Below are 20,199 nucleotides of genomic sequence, written 5' to 3'. Positions count from 1 at the left end.
TGAAGAACTGGACTTGGGAGTTAAGAAGATGTGAACTAAGCATTCAAAAAATCAGGAGCTCTGTGATTTGATTCAAACCTCTCAGCCTCTCTTTATCTCATGTGTGAGTCTACCAGCTAACAGTGCAGCTGTGAGAATGAAATAAGAAAAATTATTTGTACAGCATTTTTCAAGCCTATTCATAAACCCCCGCCCCCAGAATAAAAGAGTTGATGTGCAGAGGCAGTATCAGATTGCTCACCCTCTTGGGGGGAGGGAGGGAGAAACATTTGGAACTCACAATCTTATAAAAGTGAATGTCGAGTGATTGTGCATGTATAACCTATATCAGATTATTTGCTATCCTAGGAAGGGATGGGTGGGAATGAAGAAAACTTTACAAAATGAATGTTGAGAACTGTATATAATTGGAAAAAGAAATGAATTAATAAAGGAAGAAAAAATGAATGTTGAAAGTTATCTATATATATAATGAAAAAGGAATGAATTAGTTTAAAAAAAAAGAAAATGAACCTTGAAAACTACCTATAGTTGGAAAAAGAAATGAATTAATAAAAAAAAGAAAAAAATGCAAGTTGAAAACTACCTATAATTTGAAAAAAAGAAATGAATAAAAAAAATGAAGGTTGAAAACTACTTCTACTGATAATTGGAAAAAGAAATGAATTAAAAAAGAAAAAAATTCAAGTTGAAAACCAAAAGGATGTTGAATACTATCTTTACCTAAAATTGGAAAAAGAGATGCATTAAAAAAGAAAAAATGCAAGTTGAAATATTAATTGGAAAAAGAAATGAATTAATAAAAAAAGGATGTTGAAGACTATCTTTACCTAAAATTAGAAAAAGAGATGCATTAAAAAAGAAAAAATGCAAGTTGAAACATTAATTGGAAAAAAGAAATGAATTAATAAAAAAAGATGTTGAAGACTATCTTTACCTAAAATTGGAAAAAGAAATGCATTAAAAAAGAAAAAATGCAAGTTGAAATATTAATTGGGAAAAAATGAATTAATAAAAAAATGAAGGTTGAAAACTATCTTTACTTATCAGTGGGAAAAGGAACAAATTAAAAAAAGAAAACATGCAATTTGAAAATTATCTTTACCTATTAACTGGAAAAAGAAATACATTTTAAAAAATGAAGAGTGAAAACTATCTTTACATATAATTGGAAAAATGAATTAATTGGGCAGCTAGGTGGGGTAGTGGATAAAGCACCAGCCTTGGAGTCAGGAGTACCTGGGTTGAAATCTGGTCTCAGACACTTAATAATGACCTAGCTGTGTGGCCTTGGGCAAGCCACTTAACCCCGTTGGCTAGCAAAAAACTAAAAAAAGGCATTAATTAATAAAAAAAAAAAGAAAACATGCGTGTTGGAAATTAACTTTACCTATAATTGGAAAAAAGTGAATAAAAAAAGGAAACATGCGTGTTGGAAACTAACTTTACCTATAATTGGAAAAAGAAGTGAATTAAAAAAAAGAAAACATGCGTGTTGGAAGCTAACTTTGTATGTTAGAAAGAAAATCTTCACTCGGGAGAAAGGATGCCCAGGCCCCGGGGCGCGGGCAGCATCGGGCGGGCCCAGGAAGGGGGCGGGGAGGCGCGCCGGGCGGCGCGGCAGTGGAGGAGGGGGCCGGGGCCCAGCCCCGCACGCCGCCTCCCTCCGGGCCCCGGGGCGGGCCGCGGTGGGCCGAGCTCGCACAGGCCCCGGCAGCCCCCCGGGCCGGGCCGGGCCCTCCGGGAAGCGCCAGGCCCGACGGGCGCGAGCCGGGGCCCGGCCCGGGAGCGCCCGCTTACCTTCCAGGTGCCCAGGCCCAGGATGGGCATCTTCGCCTTGGTCTTCAGCACGAGGAAGGTGGCCATGATGCCCGCCCCGGCCGCGACGCAGCTGCTCCGGCTCCGAGTCCACACGGGCCCGGCCGCTCCGGACGCGCCTTAAATAGGCCGGGCCCCGCCGGGGGGTCGCTGCCGATTGGCGGGCGGCCGCAGACGGGGGCTCCGCCGGCTTCTGATTGGGCGAGGCGCAGCGCTCATCTGCATATCGCCGCCCCGGTGGCTGCTTGTCCCCTCGCCTTTGCATTCTGGACTCCCGGGTTCCCTGGAATCGAGCTCGATTCCTGCACTCCTCCCTAGAAGCCCCCCGGGAGCGCCAGGACCCTTAACCACGCGTTTTGGTTTTTTAAATTGAAAGGAAAAGTCAAAGTGTGGTGGCATAAACTGCAATAAAACTCCTCCGCCTTAGCCCCTCCCTGGGCCTGGGTGGGCTCCAGTGGCGGTGGAAGGCGGGGGGCAGATTCTGACTGGGGGTGCTGCGGCGGGGCCCTGGCAGAAGTCCCGGGCCTCAGCTTCTCCATGTGCAGAATGAAGCTTTGGTTCTGTGCAGTTCCTCTAGATATGCATGTAGGCATGTGTGTGTGTGCAGAATCTATATGGATTATATGCAGACAGATACCATAGACAGATTATAGATATATAAATGTGTGCATGTTTGTATGTATCCAGATAGATGCATAGGCACACGCATGCACACATAGATATGTGTTTAGATATAGACCTACTCAGGTATCTATGTAATAGACATTATATACATATACATACATACAGATGCAATAGATTATAGACATAAAAATGTGTACATGTTTGTATGTATCCAGATAGATACATATGCACATGCATACATAGATGTATATTTAGATGTAGACCTACTCAGGTATTTATGTAATAGATATTATGTACACATACATACATATACAATGGATTATACACATATAAATGTGTGCATGTTTGTATGTATCCAGACAGATACATATGCACATGCATGCACACATAGATGTGTGTTTGGATATAGGCCTACTCAGGTATCTATGTAATATAGATTACATATATACAGATACAATAGATAGATTATAGACACATAAATGTGTGTATGTTTGTATGTATCCAGATAGATGCATATGCACATGTCTGCATACAGTGATATGTGTGTTTGGATATAGACCTACTCAGTTATCTATGTCATATACACATACATGCATATAAATGTGTGTAAAGATATGCATATGTGTTTCAAGAGCGGTCCAAGTCTGAGAACAGAGGGGTAAGCCATCAAACCAAGATTTGGGGGTTGGGCAGACTCCTTATATATTACCTCCTCATTTAATTCTTAGCACCACCCTGTTATAGAGGGCAGACACATGGCATTACCTCATGTTAGAAACTCACTTAATAGTTAAGTGTCAGCAGTTTATTGCAGTGAAAACTTAGAGAAATCCTACAGTTCTGGCCAGAATCACCAGCCCAAAGTGGGCAAGAACCCTGAATACAGGGACAGGATTAGTATGGTCCAATTCCTTCAGCTCCTTCCTTCCAAGACTTAGATTGGCTCAACCCTATAGGCCTTTCTTTACTATATTCCTTTCCCCTTCTCTTGCATTCTATGTTATGTAAATGAAGTTTAATTTTTTTGAGGGGTGTGCAAAGTAACATGTATAAACCTTATTAAGCAAGTGAGTTCTTTCTTAAGTCATTGCTAAGTTAGGACCAACTTCCCACTCTCCCCTTCTCCTGCCTTTGTTCATTCTTTTCTAACTGCAGATATAACATCTATATTTAATCTTGTCTGATCCTGATTAAATGTTTCTTTAAGCAGTTACAAAAAGTTAATTCTTGGGGTGGCTAGGTGGCACAGTGGATGGAGCACCAGCCCTGGGGTCAGGAGTACCTGGTCAAATCTGGCCTCAGACACTTAATAATTACCTAGCTGTGTGGCCTTGGGCAAGCCACTTAACCCCATTTGCCTTGCAAAAAAAAAAAAAAAAACAAACAACAACAACCCTAAAAAAAAAAAGTTAATTCTTGCATAATTCTGACCTTGTCTGACTCTTGAAGAGATGTTTCTTACCAAACACCAAATAGTTCAACACATTCATTGCTTATGTCATCCTTGTCCTTAGGTTAGATGTTCAGATGTGGACATTTAACTTTTACATTTGATAGATTAGGGCACTCTTACCCAGAGGCTGACTTGTCCACAGCCACACAGCTAACAAGCATGCCTTCAAGTCAGCACACAGGTACTGATGGATGAATTTCCAAGAACTCTGAGAAGGTTCAATTTAAACACCGCTTGAGATATATGAGCTCTGATATACTTTCCAACACAGACTATTGGATTCTCTTAATTAGCATGGTATCAGGAGATCTCTATCATAAGAACTATTGTAATATTCCTGACCAATAGGAAAAGACCTTTACTGTTGTGAGGCATTAAATACCAGTTTTTCCTCAACTCTAAGAAGGAAAAAAATTCCTAACCCTCTTCCTTCCTTTCTTCCTACCTTCCTTTCCTGCTTCCTTCCCTTATTCCTTTCCATCTTTTCTTATCTCTTTTCCTTTCTTCTTTCCCTCCCTTCTTTCTTCTCTTCCCTTTTCCTTCATTCCCTTTCTTTTCCTTTCCATTCTTCCTTTTCTTCTTTCTCTCTTTCCTTCTTTTCTTTCTTTTCTTTCCTTTTTCCTTTCCTTCATTTCCTCCCTCTTTTCTTTCTTTCATCTCTTCCTTCCCTCCCTCTTTCCTTTCCTTTCTTCTTTCCCTCCTTGCTTTTGCCTTCCTTTCTTTCCTCTTTCCTTCTTTTCCTCCCTCTTTCCTTTCCTTACTTCTCTCCTTCCTTTTATCTCTTCCTTCCCTCACTCTATCCTTTCCTTCCCTCTCTCCCTCCTTGCCTTTGCCTTCCTTCCTTTCTTTCTTCTTTTCTTCCCCTTTCTTCTCCTTCCCTCTTTCCTCCCTTTCATCTCTTTCTTCCTTCCTCTTTCCTTTCATTTCTTCTTTCCCTCCTTGCCTCTGCCTTCCTTCCTTTTCTTTCTCATTTCCAGTTAGAAGAGGCCTTCAAAAAGCTAGCTATATTCCAGCTTATCCCTTCATTTTACAAATAAAGTAACTGAGTCCCCCCCAGAAAAGGGACTTGCTCAACTTCACAATATGCCAAATAACGTGAGTTTTCCAGCAAATTCCCATGAGGCAGATAAATGGAAACGTAATTAGTCTTAATTGGTGCATGGGAAAGATAAATTATTTTCCCAAGAGCTCAAGGTAAGTCAGTTTAAGAAGCAAATTCTGTTCCTCAATTAATAACAGGTCAAAGGTTAGGAACAGGCAGTTTTCAGGTGAAGAGATTAAAGCTACAGAATCATATGGAAAAATGTTCTAAATCACTCTTGATTAGAGAAATGCAAATTAGCCTATCAGATTGGCTAATATGACAGAAAAATGATAATGTTGGATGCTGGAGGAGATGTGGGAAACTGAGTCACTAATTCACAGTTGATGGAGTTGTGAACTGATCCAACTATTCTGGAGAGCAATTTGGAACTATGCTCACCTGATCCAGCATTATACTCCTAGGTTTGTATCCCAAAGAGATCATAGACAAGGGTTTTAAGCTACATTACAAAAAATATTTTTAGCATCTCTTTTTGTAGTGTCAAAGAATTGGAAATTGAGGGAATGTTCATCATTTGGGGAATAACTGAACAAATTGGGATGTGTGAATGAAATGAAATGATATTATTCCATAAGAAATCATAAGCAGGTAGATTTCAGAAAAATCTGGAAAGACTTATATGAACTGATACTGAGTGAAAAGAGTAAAATCAGGAGAATATTATACACTTTTTTTTCTGTTAATGGTATTTTTTTCAAATGCATATAAAGATAGTTTTCAACATTCATTTTTGTAAGATTTTGAATTCCAAATTTTTTCCCTCTCTTAGTCAGAACATTTGTACACATTAATAGCTATATTTATGTGCTGATCAATTATGATAGACTTAGCTCTTCTTGGCAACACAGTGATCAAAGACAGTTCCAAAAGACTTGTGATGGAAAATGCCATCCACATCCAGAGAAAGAACTATGGAGTTTGAATGCAGACAAAAGCATACAATTTTCAATTTTTTAATTTGTTTTTTTCTTTCTCCTGTTCTGATCCTTCTTTCACAATATGACTAATGTGAAAATACATTTAACATGATTATGTATGACCTATATTAGATTGATTGTTGTGTTGGGGAGAGGGAGGGAAGAGAGGAAGGGAGAAAAATTTAGAACTCAAAATCTAACAAAAATGAATGTTGAAAACAATCTTTACCTATAATTGGAAAAAAAATAAAAAACTATGAACTGGAAAAAAAAAAGAAAAGAAAATCTTGAAATTCTCTTCATAGATCTCCTTTCTACCCCCCTAACTCTATCTTTTCCTATCGTTTTTCATTCAGTCTCCTAAATATGAAAAATCAGGGACTTGAAATGCCACTAATCTTCCAGGAAGTATCCTTCTCCAAACTTCATTCTGGTGATTTTCCACTTTATGTGAAAAGTACTTTCAAAGGTCTCTGGGGCATGTGTAAAGGATCATCCAATTCTCTGGATATTTTCCCTATTGGTTTCTTTATCATATAACGTTGCTTCTAGGTACATTTTAAGCTCCATTTGCTCAAAATAATTGAGTATTATGATTCTAACAGCTGGAATTTATGTAATTCTTTTTGCAGAATACTTCAAATATGTTTTCTCACTTGACCCTCATAATAACCCTGAGGGGTCAGTATGAATAGTATCGTTGTTTTATGCATGAGGAAACTGAGGAAAAGAGAGGTTAGTGTGATTTGCCCAGGGTCACCTAGCTCAGTAATTGTTTGTGGCAGCATTCAAATCTAACTTCCTGATCTGAGATGCCTGAATCTGAGTGTGAAATTGAAAAACAAGATTAGAAGCAAAAAAAAAAAAAAAAAAAAAAGGGAAACCAGCCTCAGAACTGTAGCAGGACTCCCATGTGCATAGATTGCCTCTATGCTTGTACTTTAAAATTTCAGACATATGGGAAAGATGTGGTCTCTCATAAGAAGTATAAGTAATTACATTTTAGAATGCAACTGAAGAGTCCTCTAATTTCATCTGGGTCAGGAACATTTTTTAGTGGAAATGGAGATCAGCAACCCAAATTTCAGGTACTAAAGTAAGGTGGCATCAACACATTACCATACATTTAACATGCAATGAAGAAGAGTTCTTTGAGAGGCTAATACTCTTCCAGCAGGTAGATGAAGACTGGTATCCCTTGTGACCTAGGGGCTCAATTTCAGGAGTTGTGATTGATTCTGTATTGGGTGGTCACCAAGATGAATGACCTCTGGACAGTCAGCTTAACTGGTTCTCAGATGGCAGACCCACCTGGAGTCTGGTCCTACAAAGTCTTTCAGTCTTGTCACTACCTTTGAGAATCTCCAGTCTTATCATGATAAGACTTTGGAGTGGGACTGGAGGAATAATGGAATCAGTGAAAAATAAAAGGAAATTAGAATGCCCTACTGGACATTTTAGGGTCCAGTCTGCATAAACCATAAAGTACTACTGATAAAGAAATTCCTTCTAGCAATACAGATAAGCATTTTCTTTACAAGTTATTGCCTTAGGCAGTCACATAATGCACCAATAGAAAAGAATTTATAGAAATAAAGAAGTAATTCTTACATTGAAATGGCCCCCAAAGTATGAAAAAGTTTGCTACTGATTTATTTTGTTTAAAATGGAAAGAGCTTTAGTTCTAGAATAAAAATTCAAATTAGGATTAGAGCAAACTTTTGAATCAGTGACCAGTAAAGAAGGGAAGGGTGAACAGGCACATTAGTACCTGAGGGACTTGTAAATTGACCACTGTCAAATTGGTGTTAAATTTCTTGGTTTCTCTTGGAAAATATGTCATCTGCTTATTTTTTTCCTTCCAAATTTAGATCAAAGTATAACACATTTTTCCAATTTTGGGGGGGTTTGGTTTTCTTGGTGACAATATATTAATGACTTGCCCAGGTGACACTGTCTTTATGGTATGAGGCAGGGCTTGAACCCAAATCTTTCAGACTTCAGAATTAGCTTTCTATCCACCACACCATGCTATCTCTCAAATAGAGTTAGTTTATTAATAGTAACTAAAAATAAATATCAGAATTAAAACCAGAGAACAAAAATTTTTCAGTGTTTTTCCACTGTCATCCATCAGTTGACCAAAAGAATTCAGACAATTGAATAGACTTGATTAAATGCAAAATTACATAAAGTGGATTGTGAAAGGGCTACCATAAGGCAGTAACTGCCAGGAAATCAAATTGTAGATGGGAAAACTACTGTTATTATGTATTTGCAAAATAAATGGAGTTAGGTTTTCTCAAGGAGTATATATATATTTTTTAGGTTTTTGCAAGGCAAATGGGGTTAAGTGGCTTGCCCAAGGCCACACAGCTAGGTAATTATTAAGTGTCTGAGACCGGATTTGAACCCATGTACTCCTGACTCCAAGGCTGGTGCTTTATCCACTGTGCCACCTAGCTGCCCCCCCCCCAAGGGATATTTATTAAGGGATGTGGAAGATGACCCAAGGGTCAATGAACAGATAAGAAGACTGACAAATGACCAGTGATGTCTTGTCTATCAGAAGTGGAATTTTTTGAAAAAGTGCATGATCAGAAAGAGATGGATTCAGCATGTAGGATGATTGTGGATACCAACAGATAGCCCAAGGGTTGCACTGATAGTGATAAAATATTATGAGAAGCAGAGGAAGTTCTCTGGAACATCAGGATTGGTGGGGATTCTATGGAAAAACATGGACAAGAATGATAAGACCACAATATAATAGGTTTTCCTCTCATAACATGGATAGTTAGTTGGCATTTTTGTTGTTTTTTCTGAAAGGCAAGAGAGCTCACCTTGGGATTTGATTAACTGGTTTAAAACTTCCTGGTAGCCTCTGGCCCTTTTGGTGGCTTCCTGATCACAAAAGAGCACAGAGATCTACCCATAAGGAGTCAGGTCCCTTCAAACATGGTGGATGTCCCAAGACTTTATGAGTCAGGATATGCTGCCATTTTGACCAGATGTGTATTCATATAGAGTTGAGGGGATCCCCCAGTCTACTAAAGATAAGGGCTGGAATATTCTTGTACAATACCCTTTTCTATGCTGTGCTATGACTCAGTTAACTGCTCAATGAATTAGTATTGCTCTTCAATTTTGTTCTGATATTGAACTTGAACCCACAAGGGAACCCCCCTAAGTCAGACCCCTCCTTAATAATAAGAATCAAAGTAAGAATGCAGTGTGGATAGCTCTTGTCTATCTTTGTGAAAGAATTCCTTCCTGGGTGGCTAGGTGGCATAGTGGATAAAGCACCAGCCTTGGAGTCAGGAGTACCTGGGTTCAAATCCAGTCTCAGGCACTTAATAGTTACCTAGCTGAGTGGCCTTGGGAAATCACTTAACCCCATTGCCTTGCCAAAAAAAAAGGTATTTGAAGTTCAGTTGCCTGGAAGGGAGATTTGACTTGTTCAGCAAGTTTTCAGAGGGAAGAACAGGATACATGGAGTAGAAGAAATAAAGCGATAAAATTTAGCCTCAATTTAACCTTTTTGAAGTATCCAAAAATGGAATGAATTTCCTCAGGAGGTAGTGAGCTCCTAGTTCACCTGAAAGTCCTTAAACAAAGACCAACCAACTGCTTTGGGGGATGAATTGTAGTTCAAGTTGGGTTTGACCACATTGGTCTTGAGGTCTCTTCCAACTCTGAAATTTTGCATTTCTGGTATGGGTCAAAGCCAAGATCAACTAGGAAGGTAGCTGGGGAAGTGTGGGGGGGATGGGAAAACCCAGTCCATGGATCATTTGGCCTGGCACTGCCAAGGCATCTACATGTGGGTCTCAAAATTCAATAAATTTAGGAGTTTTTAGGGATGAATTAATTAGTTGACTGACTATTTAATGATAATTTATATTAATACAGGTGAATGATATTATAAATATCCAAGTGGCCCTTGGGAGAGAAAAAGGTTCACCAGCTGTGGTGTAGAGAGCAGGACTAGATAAGCCCATATCTTTTTTTTATGATTTACTCTCTGATTAATTTGAATTATTAATTAATAATTTATTATAAATTTAAATGATTAATTCACACTAATTAATTTAGCTGTTTTTTCTTAGAGCAAAGTTTAATTTATGATGGGGAAAATGGCCTGAGAATTGAAATTGATGGTCTATCCATTAATACCCTTTTCTGCTGGGTAGGTTAATTAAGAAAGATATTTTGCTACATAAATAAGCCTATGATCTCATTAGGAAGTAATTCTTTTTTTTTTAGGTTTTTTGCAAGGCAAATGGGGTTATGTGGCTTGCCCAAGGCCACACAGCTAGCTGAGGTAGGATTTGAACTTGGGTACTCTTGACTCTGGGGCTGGTGCTCTATCCACTGCACCACGTAGCTGACCCCAAATACTTTTTTAAAGCTTTTTCCCCTTTTAAGCTCAACCTAACCTCCCTCAGATGAGTTTCCTAAGGTGCTCTCAGCTTTGTTACCTTTCTCTGACCACCTTCCTCCTTATCCATATCCTTTTTAAAATATAGTATCTAGAATTAAATACAATATCCTAGATTGGTCTAACCACAGCAGAACACAAAGGAATTAGCAATTCCTTTCTTCCTCCTCCTCACCTTATCCTAGATAGTTTATCTCAACTCAGCATACAAATCACATTAACTTTTATTGTCTACCACATTGTTGAATCATTTGGAGCTGGAGTTTGAGGTCCACTAAAATCCCCCCCCCCTTTTCAGATGTTTTGCTTCAAGTCAACCATTCTTTATTTTGATGCTTTTTAACCTAAGTATAAGGTTTTATAGCTTTCCCTATCAAATTTCATCTTATTAAATTTGTCCTTGTGTGGGATAAAAATCCACTTAAAAAATAGAGACTCCTCTGAGCAAAAAGGAAAGTTTATTTTGGCTTTTCTCCAGAAAAGGGCATACTCCAAATCTCACAAAGGTAGTGAAGACCAAGGAGTTGCCCCAAAATGATAGTCAAGCAAGATTATATGGCCTAGATCGATTCCCCCCTCCCTAACCCCCCTCTCTTCCAACCTGATTGAAGTTTTCAGAGTTGCAATCTTTATGTGAAAAATCTACCCAGGAACAAAGAGAAGAATAAAAGGTTTTCATAAAATATTCCTTCACCATCCAGATGATGAGGGGATCAGAAGAAGATTTCTAATGACCTTCTATTAAATGAATTAATGTCTGAGTATGGAAAATCTTCTTAGTTAAGCACTTTATCAAATAAGAGAAGGCAGGCACCCATTCTCACAGTTTATTATCAAACAGGTGGCTAACTAAGACACCAAGGTCTCTTCTCTGGAAGTATTCCACTATTTCCCTCCCTAACAGAATCAATGGAAGGTCTTTCTGGAAATAGTCCACTGTTTCCCTCCCTAGCAGAATTTGGAGGGTGTATGATTAGGAATGCAAGGCCTCTCTCCCTCTTCTAAGAATAGTCTCAGGGTAATAGTCTGTCTTTGTTTTAATAATTTTTAACCCTGAGAGGACTTCACTAGGAATATTAACTCCTAAGAGGGAATATTCCACTCAATCCCTCCTTTTTTTCTAAATATACATACCTATATATTTTGGCATCTGAAGTCCTCTCACACTATTCTTGATACCCTCTCAGGTTCTATTCTCTTTCTTCCTGTCCACTTGGGACCCATCTTCTTCTTGGAACCCTGTCCAAACAACCCATATACACATATCATAGACACAAGGAAGAAAGATGAACTCATCCAGTTTCTCTCTTTTCCCCTGGAGACATTCAATATCTTTCTGCATCTGCAGAGTCCATTTCAATCTCCAATTCGGATGACTTGTTGAAATCTCCTCTTCTGGTAAAGGAACTTCTTAACACAACATCTTATCAGACAGATTCATATTTTCATCATCAGACCATAAAATTCTAAAGCTATTAAAATTCACATTTCACATTGATATACATACTTTACTTTAACAAAAATACAAGTCCCATAATTGTTCACTTCACAAGAGAATATGTTGGAAATTATCAAGTTAACTTGAGCTTATATCATTTACATTACATGACCATCTTTGTACAAAAAGTGTCCAGCAAGTGACATAACAAATAGCCTCACTCTCTTGCTCTTCATTAAAATAATAACTCAAGTATCCTGAACTAAAATAAATTCTTCTTTCTTCCCAAAATGTCTCTTAACTAAACTATAGGTGATTCTTCTCCTGATATACTCAACTGACTTACATTCTCTTCTCAAGTGTATCTTGAGATTATATAAGCTTTTTTATTTTTCTTACCTAAATATCCTTTTCATAGCACAAAATAAAATAAAATAAAATAATCTTAATTCTTCTCAAAACATATAGCTAACAGCAGGGGTTAAAACCCTAAACTGGCCTATCTAGTTATTAACTTCCACTTGACCTAAAATTTCTATATCAGATTGACTTTAATGATTTACTATAAAGATCTGGGACATCAAAGGAAAATTCCTTTTATAGATATAATTTTGAGTGTCAATTTCCAGGCAGAGGTCATGTGGATAGTCAAATGCCTTAAGTCAAATCTTAGATTTATCTGGTGAGACATTATTCAAATGTCACATTTGGGGAAGTCAAGTCAAAAGGGTCCAACCTCAGCCTGCACTAAAAAGTTGCCCTTTCAACTTTTTCTCCCAATACACCTATCACCTGTGTAGTGTCCAAACCTACTTTGGGCTTCCAGACTTCAAGAGAGCATTGATTCAACAGCACTATCTTTGTTGATCATATCTGATGTTAGAAACAAAACAAAAGCCAATTAAAAGTCCCATGATCTAAAGTAGTAATTCCATCTAATTAGATATCCAAGTGAATCCAATCCACAAGGACTAAATGTCAATTCTAATCTGGATGGGGGGGGGGGGGTCACAATCAATCAGTCCCCTTCCCTACACATATATCAACTATATCTACTCTGAGTGTCCCTGCCATCAGAATATATTAAATAAAGTGACTTTCTAAACATTCAAAAAACAGTCAAGTTCCCCAGCATTAGGAGTATTCCTTGACATACAAAAAAACCTTTTTCACAAATATATTTTGTAATTCAACTAGAAGGTCTATCTTCCTGGTGGCACTAATTTCTAATCTGCAGACCTACATTCCTTTGTCTAAAATCATATCTATTTTAGTCCTGGACAAAGATGGTATATTAGAGGCCTCTTGGCTAGTCTGCTGTATCACAATAAATAAACACCCCCTTTGACTAGGAGATTACTCTTAAAAATTCTCACATAACAATTAGCCAGAGACTGTCACAAAAAAAAAATCACAAATTATTATCATTATTTTCTTTCCCATGTTGCTTAGGTGCCTTTTCTTCAAAGCAAACAACCACAATTTGAGATTTCATATATATAAATATATATATATACACATACATATAAATAATATATAAAATATATATTTATAAACACACATTACCACAAAAATTCCAATATATATATATGTATATATATATATAATTCTCAAGTTCTTATGCAAACAATTCTCTATAATAAACATGTTTATTAGTCATGTTTGAAAAATATTATTTTTCAGAATACATTCAACCCATTAGAATATCTCTAAATTTAACAAAACAGTAATAAGTGTAACACATTAAGAACTAGATTTCACAGAACAATCTTTCCATTATTACATTTATACCTGGACCTTCTAGAGCAAGGTCTGACACATCATTTAAAAATTTCAGGGAACTCAGAGGGTCATGATCTTTGATAACTTCCCTCATTATTCCTACAAAGCAATCAATCATCAATTCCAGGTTTGACCACATTACAGTAAAATAATTTATATTTCCAAAAGTAGATCATATGTTTGATAACATGCTTCAACAACTTATTCATTGATAAATCATCTAATAAGGATTACATAATTTTTAATTTCCTAATCATTTTCCAAAACCCCTCACATTTATACAATATTATTGGAAAGGGGATTTTGCAGTTACACTTTCCTTTTGAATCTGCATTTAACATGGGGGAAGAAATCTGCAATTTTACTTCTTTAAAATTTAAACATTAAATCCTTAACCTACATGAAACATAAAGTTTTCATGTTGACATCACATTCTCTTAAAGCAAAACAAAACAACAGGTTTTCTTAAAGTTAACCTTATAATTAAGTAGCTTTTACACACAAACCTCTGTGGTTTATTTCTCTCTTCTTCCAAATACACTTCTATTTTCAAAACAAAGAAAATAAGATTCTCCATGAATTTCAGTCTTATAGATATGATAATTTCAAAAGCCCAATGTATATTTTTTACCCATGCTAGTGTTACATTTACATATATAATTTCTTCTTCTTAAATAACAGACCTCAATTCATTCATTGTTCATTATTGTAACATAATTTTAAATTCTCAAAAAAGTTGTTTAAATCTGTTCTTATACAGTTTGCTAATTCTTTACTACATGTTTCAATTTCATGTGGTTTCCCTTTACTCCCTAGAATTTTGCAACACAGAAAAACTTTTAAAACCAGTTGTGGCTAAAAATCCCTTTTTTATAATTACAAGATTTTCTTTATACTATCTAAAATTTCTAAAGTCATATTCAAAATAACCTTATGGGGCGGCTAGGTGGCGCAATTTGGGGCGACGAGGTGATGCAGTGGATAGAGCACCATTCCTGAAGTCAGGAGTACCTGAGTTCAAATTTGGCCTCAGACACTTAATAATTACCTAGCTGTATGGCCTTGGGCAAGCCACTTAAACCCCATTGCCTTGCAAAAACCTAAAAAAAAATAAAAAAAATAACCTTTTATCATTGTCTTTTTCAAAGCCAAAAATCAGTTGCAAATTCTTTTTTATCTTTATCAGTGCAATTCCAACTTCTCAATGCTCTAACTTATAAGAGTTTTCTATCCTTACTGACCAACATTTCTTTTCTTTCTTTTTTTTTTTTGTTGTCAAATGTTAATTTATTGCAAATAGTCTCCTTTTTAGCTTTTAACTTGCTGGGCATTCCACAGCTCCACTATTGATGTCATCAATGACATCAAGAGGATGTCTGCCATCAATGTTGCAGCCCACAGACTGGGCTGTTCCAAGGATCTCTTTAATAGTTCCAGTGAGTTCTCTTGCCAAGGACTGGTGCCTCATCTGTCTAGCAATGTTGACAAAATCATCAAAAGTGATGTTTCCACTGTGTTTAATATTTTTCTGCTTCTTTCTGTCTCGAGGAAGTTCCTTTAGAGCTTTGATGATCAAGGCTGAGGCAGAAGGCACCACTTCAATCTGGGCCTGTCTGTTCTAAATGGTAAGTTTCACTGTAATCCTAAACTCTTTCCAGTCACCAGTTGCCTTGGCAATGTCATCACCAACCTTTTTTTGGAGACAACCCCAAGGGACCAATTTTGGGGTCCAGAGCTGATATGGCACCAACTTCACCACAAGTGCACCTTAAAAACAAGACTTTGATTTCATTAGGATCAAACTTGGGAGGCATGGCCTCGAAGAAGGTGGAGGCTCAGTCTCGATGCTGCAGGGTGGCTGCTGGTGTTGGATGAACCCGGATTTGGGACGACCGAAAGAAGTTGCACTTTCACCACCACGAGCTGGAGCCAAAAGCCCAACATTTCTTAATATTAAAACATTTTAAGTTCTGGGAATTGGAGATTCCCCTCAATTTGAAATATCAAAGTAATATATATTAATTCTGTATCTTTACTATTTATCATTACTTACTCACCCCAGATTTTTCCAGATACATGAACTATACCCCAAACATATTTTGAATCGGTGTTTCCCCAATTCCCCTTGTTTAAGTCATTTTAAAGCTTGATGAAGATAACTCACAATGTATCCTGACTGCCAGCCTCCACCAAGGCCATTCTGTCCCTATCTATTACAGCATTTCCATTAATTCTTTTTCCTCCTATGACTCTGAAGGAGCCATAAAACAATAAAAAAAAAAAAAACTGAAACCCCATTGAATTTAAAATCACCTCCCAAGGCCCCCAAATGACCAAAATTAATCCTTTTACTTATACACTATCAAACCTACTCAAATCTTCTGTCTACATACATTAACCAATTTTCATACTTAGCAAATGATTCAAAAACCCCAATTGTCTCTATGCCTTGATTCTCTTCCTAGTACTTTCAGAACCTCTTACATTTCCCCTTAATATTGTTCTCCACTATTCTTTTTTTTTTTTATTAACTCTTTTTTTTTAACTGTAGTTAATACTGTTTGGAACTGGCTATATAGACCACAGACATGATTCCACTTTCCAGAAAACATTTTCCATTCAAAGTATTTAAGATTTAACACTTCTTGATTTTAACTGGTGAAACTTTTGAGAAGACAAACAGCTACTTTAAAAAAATCTCACAGCCTAATTGGAATATTACCTTCTCCCTTCTTCAGATAGAATAAACCACATAACTTTTCTCATAAGGAGGCAGGTCCAAAATCTTTCTTGGGGGCTCTTCTGTTCTTAGGTCCCCACCTTGTTCCATTACCCTCTAATAACTAACATTACCAGAATCTTGAAACTATAATGTTGCCATATCATTCTGGAAAAAGATTAACTATTTAGTTTCTCTTATCTGGCATTTCTGTGTAACCAAATTATATACTTTAGAACTAACCCGACTCTCTTGACCTTCTGGGATTTACTATTCCAAAACCTTTTTCCAATTAAAATAACATTTCTTTTTATGATTTCCTTATTTAACATATTTAGTAATTTTCATTGTCTCTTTAACTTCAAAATAAAGTCCCTTTTTTTTCTTAATAAATTCCCTTTTTTGCTCCCATTTCTCTCTCAAGGTCAAGAGATAACAAGCCAAAAGAAAAAAAAGAGAAGACCAGAAAAGTGGCCTGGAGAAAAGCAGTAGGGAAGGGGAGGAGGGGAGGAGAAAGCATTCTAGTAACACAGAATCACAGAGAAAAAGCAGGGAAGAGGGGAGGCTAGGTGGCGTAGTGGATAAAGCACTGGCCTTGGAGTCAGGTGTGCCTGGGTTCAAATCCCATCTCAGATACTTAATAATTACCTAGCTGTGTGGCCTTGGGCAGGCCACTTAACCCCATTTGCCTTGCAAAAACCTAAAAATAAAAGCAGGGAAGAGGAAAAAAGTCAACAGCATTTTATCATTTTCTGCACTTTTCCCTTATATTTTATCTCCTTATTCCAATTTCTAAGTTGAAGTCCCAAGGGACTATCTCCCAACACTTCAGGGAGGGATTGCAATAAGTTACTGCTGCAGCCATGCTTTAAATGTAACCCTCCCACTTTTTACAGCCTAATACTGTTTCTTGGAATATCTCCTAGGAAGATTTATTTACTTTGTTTATACCCCAGAGCTCTCAATAGGCACTTCTAGACCCTTCACCTTTGCCCTTCAGCCTCTAACTGTATGGGCTCCCCAGAATCTCTCCCCACAGACCACCCTACAATTCTTACAGACTCTACTGCCCGAATTGGCCCTTTGACCTTGAACCACTTGAGTGTGGCAATTTAATTGCTTGGGAGTATTTCCATTCTTGTCCTTTTTTTCTGCCCCAAATGAACCCAACCTGCAGATTTGGATCCCTTATTGGAAGTGACAAGAGCAGGATCACCTAGAACCTGCTAGGCTAGTGTACACAAACTTATGGATCCTGGTGCCGTCCTCAGATCTTTTCCTGTGTCATCTCCTTGTAGTCCTGCCTCAGGAGGTCTTCTGGCTTTCAGTTTTGCTCTAGCTAAGTCTCTCTTCCGGTTCTTTCCCTCACTCCTCAAGGGAACTGCCTGGGCACTAAATCACACACTGCTGAAAATATGGCACCTGCTTGTGCTTATGCCCAAGAGAGTCTCAGGGAGGGGGTTAAGATTCCCAGCCAATGCACCAAAAACTGTGTGGGATAAAAATTCACTTAAAAATGTAGAGGCTCCATACTTTATTTTTCTTCCATAAGGATATGATTTCTCTGTCATCACTTTCACCTGAGATCAATATATAACATGGAACCAATGTAAACACTAACAGAATGCCTTCTGTGGGGGTGGGGGGAGGGAAGCAAGAATGGGGGGAAATTGTAAAACTCAGAATAAATAAAATCTTTCTTTTAAAAAAAAGAGTGAAGGGGGGGTGGCTAGGTGGCTAGGTGGCATAGTGGATAAAGCACCGGCCCTGGAGTCAGGAGTACCTGGGTTCAAATATGGTCTCAGACACTTAATAATTACCTAGCTGTGTGGCCTTGGGCAAGCCACTTAACCCCGTTTGCCTTGCAAGAACCTAATAAATAAATAAAGTAAGTTATCTGCTTAAAAAAATAAAATAAAAAAAGAGTGAAGACAAAAAAAGAAATAATGAATGGTCAGACTTTAGAGAAGCATGGAAAGAATTACATCATCTGATGCTGAATGAAGGGAGCAGAAACAAGAGAATATTGTAAACATTAACAACAGCATTGTGAGATGATCAACAAAGAAGGAAGGATATAGTTTCCTTCAGTAGTACAGAGATCAAGGACAACCCTGACATACCTACTATGGACAATGCCATTCATATCCAGAGGGAAAAAAAATGGGATCTTAATGAATACTATGATCACCTTTATAAAACCTTTTATTTTTTGCCTTCATATCTCATGGTTTTCTTTCTTTCCGTTTAGTTCTAATATCTCTTACCCAAAATGACTAATATGTAAATATGTTAAACGCAAATGTACATATATAATTTTACAAGACTGCTGCTGTGGGGAGGGAAGAGGGAAGGAGGGTAGTTGAAAAATGTGTAACTCATAAATTTACTAATAGATGAATGTTGAAAAATTGCAATAGCATGTAATTGAAAAATAAAATAAAATTTCTATTAACAAAAAAAAAAAAATAAAGAGACTCCTCTGAGCAAAAAGGAAAGTTTATTTTGGCTTTCTTTTCTCCAGAAAAGGGCATACTCCAAGTCTCACAAAGGTAGTGAAGATCAAGGAGCTGCCCGAGGTGACAGTCAAGCAAGATTATATGGGCTAGCAGGATCCCTCCCTCCCTAGTCCCCTTTCTTCCAACCTGATTGGTTAAGGTTTTAAGAGTTAATCTACCCAGAAACAAGGAGAAGAATAAAAAGGTTTTCATAAAATATTCCCTCACCCTCCAGATGGCGAGGGGATCAGAAGAAGATTTCTAATGACCTTCTATTAAATGAATTAATGTCTGAGTATGCAAAGTCTTCTTAGTTTAGCACTTATCAAACAAGAGAAAGCAGGCTACTGTTCTCACAGTCCATTATCAAACAGGTGGTTAACTAAGCCCGCAAAGTCTCTTCTCTGGAAGTTTTCCACTATTTTCCTCCCTAACAGAATCAATGCAAGGTCTTTCTGGAAACAGTCCGCTGTTTCCCTCCCTAGCAGAAGCGGGAGGGTGTCTGACTGGGAATGCAAGGCCTCTCTTCCTCTCCTAAGAATAGACTAAGGGGGGTGGCTAGGTGGTGCTAAGTTTTTATCAAAGTAAGCTGTTGGGAAGTTAGTTGAATTGTAATTACATTGGGGTTTTAAATGTGTCATATGTATGAGATTGGATTCTGAGAATTTTGGTAGAGACAAAAGTGTAAAGAACATGGGATATTCATTTTGCTTTTGTTCTAAGGGAAATGAGATGTTTAAATAAGAATCTTAATGTTTAATCTATATTAACAACACATGTTTAAAGAAGTCAAGAATGTGGACTTCTCTCTCGGTGACTGCAGACAGCTGATGGGGGGCTCTGAACAAATTGCAATTGTAGGCCCTATTGTAAGGTAACATTGATTAATAAGATGTTTTTATCACTTATGTGATGTTCTTTTGTAACTGCAAAGAGATAATATTTGCAATATTTAGCTATCTCTTGTGAATATGTTTTTTAAATACTGTATTGTTAAAGCCTGGGATTAATGTGATTGCTTTGAAGAAAATAAGGAAAGTATGAAAAAGTATGACCCTTTCTGGGATAGATCTGTGGGTTCACGAATAATGTAATAATGAAGGAATTGCTTTGTAAAATCTAGTAATTTGTGTGTTACTCTGTTACTCACAGAAATTAATAATGCATGTTGGAAATTTAAAGCTACCTAAGATGTTTTAATGGTTTTAAAGAATTCTGAAAAGTAAATTGTATGTTAGGGGGAGGCTAGGTAGCTCAGTGGATAGAGCACCGGCCCCAGAGTCAGGAGACTTGTGTTCAGGTCAGGCTTCAGATACTTAGTGATTGCTTAGCTGTGTGACCTTGGACAAGTTACTTAACCCAATTGCCTTGGGAAAAATAACTATTTGTATGTTGAGGATGGAT

General features: G+C 37.5%; 1 protein-coding gene and 1 pseudogene across 1 annotated transcript in view; both read right to left on the bottom strand.

Annotated features, from left to right (window-relative positions):
• AKR1B1 (aldo-keto reductase family 1 member B) overlaps positions 1–1,919 on the bottom strand; it is a 28,808-nt gene extending 26,889 nt beyond the window's left edge. The window contains exon 1 of the mRNA XM_074193660.1: positions 1,801–1,919. Within this exon, the coding sequence (XP_074049761.1) occupies positions 1,801–1,866 (66 nt within the window). The 5' untranslated portion in view covers positions 1,867–1,919. The remainder of the gene's footprint in view (positions 1–1,800) is intronic.
• Positions 1,920–13,768: 11,849 nt separating this feature from the next.
• On the bottom strand, positions 13,769–15,540 carry LOC141493799 (large ribosomal subunit protein uL11-like; annotated as a pseudogene).
• Between the last annotated feature and the right edge of the window lie 4,659 nt (positions 15,541–20,199).

Source organism: Macrotis lagotis, chromosome 7 (genome assembly GCF_037893015.1).
Source record: "Macrotis lagotis isolate mMagLag1 chromosome 7, bilby.v1.9.chrom.fasta, whole genome shotgun sequence".
Lineage (NCBI taxonomy): Eukaryota > Metazoa > Chordata > Mammalia > Peramelemorphia > Peramelidae > Macrotis > Macrotis lagotis.
Note: the sequence above shows the minus strand (reverse complement) of the source record. Positions and strands in the feature narration are given on the sequence as shown.